The sequence below is a fragment of the Myotis davidii genome, unplaced genomic scaffold (assembly GCF_000327345.1).
Source record: "Myotis davidii unplaced genomic scaffold, ASM32734v1 scaffold327, whole genome shotgun sequence".
NCBI classification, from domain to species: Eukaryota; Metazoa; Chordata; class Mammalia; order Chiroptera; family Vespertilionidae; genus Myotis; species Myotis davidii.
The window spans coordinates 4988411-4997402 of NW_006298628.1; the positions used below are offsets into that span (position 1 = coordinate 4988411).

At 53.6% G+C, this 8992-nt stretch overlaps 1 protein-coding gene across 3 annotated transcripts in view; it reads left to right on the forward strand.

The window, feature by feature from the left end:
* Positions 1-2571: 2571 nt before the first annotated feature.
* The window catches only part of RAPGEFL1 (Rap guanine nucleotide exchange factor like 1), a 9999-nt gene continuing 3578 nt past the window's right edge, over positions 2572-8992 (forward strand). Inside the window, exons 1-8 of one of the 3 annotated variants that reach the window (XM_015570902.1) lie at positions 2572-2804; positions 3703-3838; positions 4029-4126; positions 6523-6635; positions 6828-6995; positions 7910-8022; positions 8151-8273; positions 8813-8991. In XM_015570902.1, the coding sequence (XP_015426388.1) occupies positions 2587-2804; positions 3703-3838; positions 4029-4126; positions 6523-6635; positions 6828-6995; positions 7910-8022; positions 8151-8273; positions 8813-8991 (1148 nt within the window). In that variant the 5' untranslated portion in view covers positions 2572-2586. Of the gene's footprint in view, positions 2805-3702; positions 3839-4028; positions 4127-6522; positions 6636-6827; positions 6996-7909; positions 8023-8127; positions 8274-8812; position 8992 lie in introns of all 3 variants that reach the window. The other 2 variants (XM_006774435.2, XM_015570903.1) reach the window with 2 other exon arrangements.

Genomic DNA, 8992 nt, shown 5'->3' on the forward strand with positions numbered 1-8992 from the left:
TCCGCCCCAGCAGGGGGCTGCCACCGGGTTCCTCGCCCTCGCCCGGCAGCACGGGCTGGCGCTCCGCTGGAGCCCGGCTGTGGGGTTGAGTGGTCGGCGAAGTGGGGTAGGGGCTCATCGGAGGAACAGAGTGGCAGGGCCACCTGGCTCCCGGTAGCAGCCTCACCCGCAGCTGGAGAAGCTGAACCTCTGTCTCCCCTTCAGCCACCCTGCCTTTCCCCTGGACATTTTATCCACAGACTCTTGGGTCTCTGATGTTGATCACCTCCTTCTGGGGCCCAAAATTAGGGCCTGACACACTAAGATGGAAGCTGCCAGAGCAGCCGTGCTCCCCTCCCCCCACCGAGGTGCCCAAGCCTGAAAGACCTTCCAGGAGTCCCCGGTTCCTTCGGTTTAGAAGCCCGGAGCAGAGGGCTGGCCCAACCAGTGGGGCAGTGCCAGGCCGGCACAGGGCCTGAGCTGGGTTTGGGGCTCCGGCAAAGGGATGCATTGTCCTTAGCCGGTTGGGAGTGGAGGGAGGTGTTCCAGTTGGGGGGCTGACTCAGAGATGTTGTTGGGGGAGAGATGACTGGGCAGACACCAGGGCCCTGTGGCGACTAGGGGGGTCTGGGCCTTTCCAACCCCCACCCTTCCCCTGGCAGGCCTCAGCACACCGCCTCTTTCAAAAAATAAGAACCACACCCTGAGAGGCTTATTCCCTAAATGATGATGCTATTGCACCACTCCCCACCAGCACCCCTCCTAAGGGGACTTTGAGGAAACTGAGGCCCCAAATTACTGGGCAGTCGCCAAAGTAAAAGACCTGTGGGTCTTTAGGCCTAGCTCTTGGCTTTTTGCTAAGCCCAGCAGGGTCTGGGGATTGGGGGCCCTGGTTGAGCATTTCAAGACGGGGGTTCCCCCACTGTGCTCTCAGAGCTCTGCAGGGAGCCCTAACCTTGGTGTGTGGGAGAGGGCTCCAGTCCCCTTCGCTTTTTCTCAAGACCCTGGCCCTCTCTCCTTTGGCTCAGACTGGAGCTGCCCTGGGGAGCTGACACCTTTTGGATTTAATTAGAAAAATATCAAACACATACAGCTCTTCTAACCATAACTTCCCGCCTACGCTACACACCCTGTGTCTCTATGACACATTCCCTGGGGAGGCTGTGCATTGGACCAGAGCCTGCCTTGGAGGGGACGGACGCCAAACTGTAGCCCCTACAGCAGCATCGCCCCCATTCTGCCCTGTGGGATAAAGAGTATAGGACGGGCGTCAGGCATCTCTAGTCCTAGTCCCTCATCCCTGGAGCTGGGCATCCGAGTTGGGGGAGCACTCTCATTTTAAGAACATAGCAGGGTAGCTGGACAGAGAGGTAAAGGGAGAAGCTGTTTTTCTGGTGCCTGGGTGCCACCGCCTCTGCCCAGTCTTTCCTGGGGAAGGATACCTGAATTGACTGTCACCTGTACTATCTGGCCTGGCAGGCTCAATTCCCAGAGTAACTGGTTTGGGAAACAACCCCAAACCAGTCCCAGAATGAATGAGAATCAGTTTAACCTGCTGCTCTGATATTCTCCAATACACCCAATGTGCTTAAGCCATCTTGGTTCCCTCCCAGGGTGTGTGGGAGGAGAGGAGTTACAGACGGTACCCCAAACTAGCCAGCCTCTCAAACGTCTAAGCAGCCCCATTGGACCTCTGGTTCTACCCAGGCAGTCTGCCTCAGGCATATTGAGAACAGATCAAAGATTCAGGAGTGTGGGTTCTTAGCCCAGCTCCTTGCAAGTCCCTCCCAGCCCCGGGCCTCAGTTTCTTCTCATTTGTGAAGTGAAAGAGTGGAAATAGAGGATCTGATGTCGGTACTCCTCCTCCACCTTCCTGGCTAGAATTGGAGGCCAGGGATGGTGAGCCAAGGGCCCACAGAAGCCTTGGTTTTGTCTTGAGGCAGTGCCTGGGGACCTGGCCCTAACCTGTCCGGGTAAGGACACCTGGCTCCCTCCCTGCGCCCAGCCTGTTTGTGTGTGCCAGGCTGCCCTGCCCCACCCCAGGGCTGGATGCAAGTCAGGGCGACCTTGTACCTGGCTGACTGGCTGAGCCAGGCCCAGATGGGGGTGTGGAGGGGAAAGAAGTGGTGGGAGGAGCCACTCCCCTCCACCCTTCCATCATTAACCCAACGATCTCTGAGCATCTAGAGGACACAGAGTTTTTCTCTTTAAAGGCTTTAGGATCAAAGAAATGGCAGTTGCTCCATCTCCCTTTTAATTGGGCTGGTTCTCACCTGCCTAGTTGGAACTCAAAGCTGTTAGGTAGGGAGTGGGGAGGGGAGGAGGGACACACACACACACACACACACACCCTGCTGACCCTGACCTCTGTGTTTGGAAGTTGTCTCTGTCTAGAGACCTCTTTTCAGGGGACAGATCTCAAGCTTGGTGTATTATCTGACCAGCTTCCCATACACACTGAAGAGAAGTGGGCGTGGCCATCAAAGGGTGCCCCTCCTTCCCTCCAGCTGCCTTGGCAGCTGCCAACCCCACCCCTGAAGCGGCTGCCCAGAACCTTTACACACGTGTGTGTGTGCGCGCGCGCGTGCGAGTGTGTGTGTGTAGAGCATGATGGGGCAGGTGGCTAGGTCTCCAGTCTGGCTAAGGAGAACTCGCCCTTGGAGGCAAGAGAGTGGGGTGGGGAGTGTCCGGTTGGATCCTGGAAGTGCCCCTCTGACATCAGTGGTGCCGAACGATCTCTATACAGATATCCTGCTGGATGACATCGTCCTCACCCATTCTCTCTTCCTCCCCACGGAGAAATTCCTGCAGGAGCTACACCAGTAATATCCTTTTGGGGAGCTAGCAAAAGGGGAGGTCAGGAGGGAGCCACTCCCACCAGCCCACATGTGATGTCACGTCCTAAGCTCTCCCTTACAAAACACCCTTGGGTTCCAGCCCCAGTTTTTCTGTCCACCAGCTGTGTGACCTTGAGCAGGTCGCCTAACCTCCCAGGGCCTCAGTTTTCTCTTCTATCAAATGAGGGTAAATAGCATCTGCTCTGCCTACCTACCGGGCTGCTGTGGAGATAGATCTGATCACAGATGTGGGAGCGCTTTGGAGATTGCAAAGCCCTGTACAAACCTAAGGTGTTATTATTCCATTAAGAGTGCCTCTCTCCTCACTGAATTGTTGCTCTAAACATCTGGTTGCCCAGTGAGTTATTACAGGGTCCGATGTGAACATCGGGTCGTGGCTGCGCTTCTGTAGGGTCTACTAGCGATGAGCCACTGGCTGGGCTCCTCAGAGGGTCTCACGTAAGCATAGGGCCTCTCACTGAGTTATTTTAGGACCTAATTGCAAATGTCAGGCTGCTGAGTAGAATATCATAGGTTCTCTTAGAAACACCGGGCCTTTCTTACAGGTGTGGTCAGGTTTGTGGTGAGCGCCATGACCTTTATCAGCCTGCTGTGAGCTCCGGGCGTGGGCTGGTGGAGGTTGGGTTGGTCCAGTCAGGGTATCCTCAAGTGAAATTCAGAGGTGGGAGCTGGATGTGGTCACGTGGGTGCCATTCCTATCTACTCTGGGCTGGGGAGTGAGGAGGTCTTGGTTCCAGGGACCCCTGGATCTCCTCCTTCCCTGACCCCAAAGCTAGAGAATATTTGGGGTGGTTTAGCCTCTCATCTCCCTTCTCACTTTCCTCAGGTCTGCCTGCCCGGGATTTTTCCTTAACGTAAGGGTCAGCTTTGTTTTGGCAGGAGGCAGGGAGGGCCCCGAGGGACTGGGCCAGAAGCAGGCCTGTCTAGCCATGCTCCTTCATTTCTTGGACACCTACCAGGGGCTGCTGCAGGAGGAAGAGGGGGCCGGCCGCATCATCAAGGTGGGCCTGGGAAGAAAAGGCGGGTGAGCAGGCAATTAGCTCTGGAAGGGGGCCCCTTTGAAGGAGCCATAGTCGTCAAGTGGGCACTAGAAGGAGAAGGTGCCCGGGGGCCCTCGCTTCTATGGTTCTCCTATGCTCAAAGGTATGGAGACCTGACAGAACGATGTCCTCACGTCTCTCCTCTCCCCAGGATCTGTACCTGCTGATTATGAAGGATGAGTCCCTTTACCAGGACCTCCGAGAGGACACACTGAGGCTGCACCAGCTTGTGGAAACCGTGGAGCTAAAGTGAGGGGAATGGGTTGGGGAAGGGGACAAGAGAGAAATCCCCACACTCCTCTCGTACAGGGGCTGCCTCTGGCCTTTTGGCTCCAGTGTGGTCTTATTTCAGTCCCTTTCTCTTACTGGAGAGCAGCACAAAGACTGTCTCCCAGTCATTGTTTTCCTCTCACCGGAGGATCTGTTCTTACTGACTTCACAGAGAGAGGAAGAGAGAAGGAGGGAGGGAGAGAGAGGGAAACGGGGAAACATCCATGTGAGAGAGAAACATCCATTGATTGCCTCCTGCATGCACCCCAACGGGGATGGAACCCAAAACCTGGACATGTCCCCTGACTGGGAATCGAACCTGCAACCTTTCGGTATATGGGATGACACTCCAACCAACTGAGTCACACTCAGCAGGGCTCCAGTCATATTTTTCCCCCCATTCCAATGGCATACTAGTGAATATTTAACAACCAGCACTTCAGGGGAAATATAAAACAAACCCACCCTGATTTTGTAGCTTTTGCTGATTTTCATAGTATAAATTCCCTCATCATGGCTGATTTCAAGCTACCAACATGACATCGCTGACTGCGAAGCTGGGAAGAGTGTGCAGTAGAGGCCATTGTACAGTGTTTTCACCATACAAATGCCATTGATGTAAATCACCGGAAAAGCATAGATAATAGTGAAATGTAGTAAGACAATGAGAATACTACTTTTTTTGGTAATAATTTGGCTGTAGGATTAGAAACACACACACACACACACACACTGCAATTTAAAAAAAAATTTTTTTGAGAGAGAAACATTGATTTGTTGTTCCACTTACTTATGCATTCATTGGTTGCTTCTTATATGTGTCCTGACTGGGGATCAAACCTGCAATCTTGACGTATTGGGACAGTGCTCTAACCAACTGAGCCACCCCGCCAGGACTCACACACTTTTTAACGTGGCTTTATTTTAAAGCCAGTGGGCAAAAGTTAGCAATCTCCTTTCATGAGGCTTTCATGAACTGGCTTTAGGACACCACTGCGTCCATCCCTCCTTCCATCCACCCATCCATCTGTCCATCTATCCATCCATACCTTTGGCCCTTTCCGTGTCTCTCCCCTCGATCCCCACCACCACAACCCTTATTTAGGCCTCATTATCTCTCACCTGGATTATTGCCACAGCCTCCAATACGGGCTTCGTTTTAATGGTCTGTTTTTTAAAAATATATTTTTGTTGATTTAAGAGCTTCAGAGGAGAGGGATAAAAAGATAAAAACATCAATGATGATAGAGAATCATTGATTGGCTGCCTCCTGCATGTCCCACCGTGGGGATCAAGCCTGCAACCTGAGCATGTGCCCCGACCGGGAATCAAACAGTGACCTCCCGGTTCATAGGGTGGATGTTCAGCCACTGAGCTAATCCCGGCCGGGCTTCAGCTTATGGTCTTGTGTCTGTCTCTCCCTTCTTATAGTGACACCAGAGAGAGAGAGAGATCTTTCCAACTTGACATCATGTTCCCTTTCCAAAAACATCTTGGCTCTCTATTGCCTATAAGACAAGAAAAGTTGCAATATCCTAGCACAGAATTCAACACCCTTCCCTTTCTGTCTTCTGCTAATTCTTCTCATCTCAACTCCTACATAGCCCTATGGCCACCACACTCCCTACACATCTCATCCCCTAAACTTTTGTGCTTTCCCAACTTCCTGCTGTCATTTAGATGGTCTATTCCAGAAGGACCTCCTCCCTCCCCCTTCTCTTCCTGTTGTCCTTCAAGGGCCAGGTCAAATGCCATCTTCTCAATGAAAGTTCCCCAGACCTTCCCTTTTAGGGATAGCTTTCTCCCTCCCTTAAACCAATGTAACTCTCCGTGCATATTTGTTATAGCACCTAGCACCTGCCTTGTGTTAGAAGTAGCTGTGTGCACATCTGTTTCCCTCCCAGAGTGTGAAGTTCTTGTTGGCAAAACTCAGCAAACAGCTGGTTACCTACACCTACCATGTGCCAAGCAATGTTCTAGGCCTGGACGATGGAAAACAAAACCAGTAAGAACGAATCCCAGCTCTCAAAAGCTCTCAAACTTGTAGAAGAGATAAGATACAAACATAAACAAATGTTAGCCCATTGTCCTATAGCAAAAAAGAAAAAAAAGAAAAAAGCAGCATGAAAAAATGACCTTTCCTGGTGGGTGGGGTAGATCAGACAAGAATTCATGAACGAGGTGGCATTTGATTTGGGTCACTTGGACAGTTGTCCCCTGCTGGCCATTGTCCTCACTTCTGACACTTCCCACCACTCTCTGCACCTGATGCCAGTGCATCCCTGACCCAGTTCTGATATCCCTGCTTGATGTTGCCTGCCTGGTACTCCATATGCCTGGCAGGGCGTCCTGATGCCCAGCTGTGTCCATGCCAGGATCCCAGAGGAGAGCCAGCCGCCCAACAAGCAGGTGAAGCCACTCTTCCGCCACTTCCGCCGGATAGACTCCTGCCTGCAGACCCGAGTGGCCTTCCGGGGCTCTGATGAGAGTGAGTGTGGGCATTAGGAGGGGCGGAGCTTCCCGAGTGGCTCAGGGGACCCCGTGGGGTCTTGGTCACCCTCCATGGATTCTCCCTGGGCTAGGGGTGGGATGGAGTGGGGAACACCGGTGTCCTGGAGGGGACTATGCCAGTGCTGCCATTCTGCCCTCTGATGAAAACCACCTTCCTGTCTCTGCCCAGTCTTCTGCCGTGTCTACATGCCTGACCACTCTTACGTGACCATACGCAGCCGCCTCTCCGCGTCTGTGCAGGACATTCTGGGCTCTGTGACGGAGAAACTGCAGTACTCGGAGGAGCCTGCGGGGCGGGAGGATTCCCTCATCCTGGTAGCTGTGGCCTCTTCAGGAGGTGAGGGTCAGGAAGAACTCCGCTGGGACCCCACCGAGAGGAGAAACCACAAGCCCAGTGCCTGGGGCGGGTAAAAACTGACTTCTCGGTCCTAGCTGCTCACTGTGGTGCTGGGACCAGCCGCGTGAGCATCTCCTGGGAGCTCATTAAAAATGCAGTATTTCAGACCCCAATTCCAGACCTGCTGAATCAGATGTGCATTTTAACAAGCTCCCCAGGCTATTAGTCTGTGCACGTTTACATTTGGGACGCACTGGTCCCGGACACCTGGATGCTGATCTGGGCGCCTGCCTCACTCGTCTTGGGACCTCGTCCTGTAATCTCTTTGAGAACCTGAGGATGCTTTGTTTTTGAGGGTGCGCCTGCAATCCCTGTGGGCAGACAAAAAGCCTGCAGGGTAGTCATCGCCTTATTTCCCTCTAAGACAGGAAAAAATTCCGGCTTTTCCAGTGTCACAGGGACGATAGAATGAGAGAGGCGCTGTGATAGGACATTGGGAGCAAAAAAGAAGTCATTCTTTTTTTTTTTTTTTAATATATTTTATTGATTTTTTACAGAGAGGAAAGGAGAGAGATAGAGATAGAGAGTTAGAAACATCGATGAGAGAGAAACATCGATCAGCTGCCTCCTGCACATCCCCAACTGGGGAAGTGCACGCAACCCAGGTACATGCCCCTGACGGGAATTGAACCTGGGACCCTTCAGTCCCCAGGCCGACGCTCTATCCACTGAGCCAAACCGGTTCCGGCAAGAAGTCATTCTTTGAAAAATGTCAGAAAAATATAGCCTCCACCGATGATACTACAAGTCCCGTTAGTCTAGAATGTGTCCGTGCAGCGAGGAGTGGCTGGGTGGGATGGCGACGGTGGCTGGGATGTGTGAGGGTGCAGGTGGCCCGGCCTGAGGCAAAGCAGCTCGTTTTTCTGCAGAGAAAGTCCTTCTCCAGCCCACTGAAGACTGTGTCTTCACCACGCTGGGCATCAACAGCCACCTGTTTGCCTGCACCCGGGACAGCTACGAGGCGCTGGTAAGAAGGCCTTCACAAGGCCTGGGCCGGGAGCGATGGCTGGGAGGGGCTGGAGCAGAAACTCAAGGAATGAGCCCTGAGACAGGCACAGACAGACCTGCCCAGCCCTGTCCCCTGCCTGCCACCAGGTGCCCCTCCCCGAGGAAATCCAGGTCTCCCCTGGAGACACCGAGATCCACCGAGTGGAGCCTGAGGATGTTGCCAACCACCTTACGGCCTTCCACTGGGAGCTGTTCCGCTGTGTGCACGAGGTGCGACTGAGGCTGGTGCTGGGCCAGGGGCCAGGAGGGAGGAATGTGCCAAATGTAGGGGCCTGGAGCGAGACAGTTTCTGCGCCAAAAAGCCTGGTCGGACACCGGCTTGCTGCATGTCCTTGGGGCAGTGCACCACCAGGACCTCGCTAAGCCTTTGTCCCCCTCATCTGAGGAAGCAGCAAAGAGACACACCCCCTAGCAGGTGGCTCAGGGCCCAAGCTGCTTACCCAGAACCTGAACTGTGGTTTATTAGTACTTTTTGAGTACTTACTATTAAAGAAATAAAACAAGGCAGCGATAATAATGTCTGTTACATGGGTTAAGTATGCCTGGCACCTAGTAAGTGCTCAATAGATGGTAGAGTGTTATTCATGTTGGCTGTTTCCCCCCCATCTCTGTTGCATCCTGTGCTGTCCCCAATTTTTCTATTTTCTCCCCCTCCCGCCCCAACCCTCCTGCCTTTCCTTCCTCACCGTCTGGCACTGCCATCTTCCCACCCACACGCCCCGCGCCCTCTGCCACCACCGTGGGTGCAGCTGGAGTTCGTGGACTACGTGTTCCACGGGGAGCGCGGCCGGCGGGAGACGGCCAACCTGGAGCTGCTCCTGCAGCGCTGCAGCGAGGTCACCCACTGGGTGGCCACGGAGGTGCTGCTCTGCGAGGCCCAGGGCAAGCGCGTGCAGCTGCTCAAGAAGTTCATCAAGATCGCGGCCATG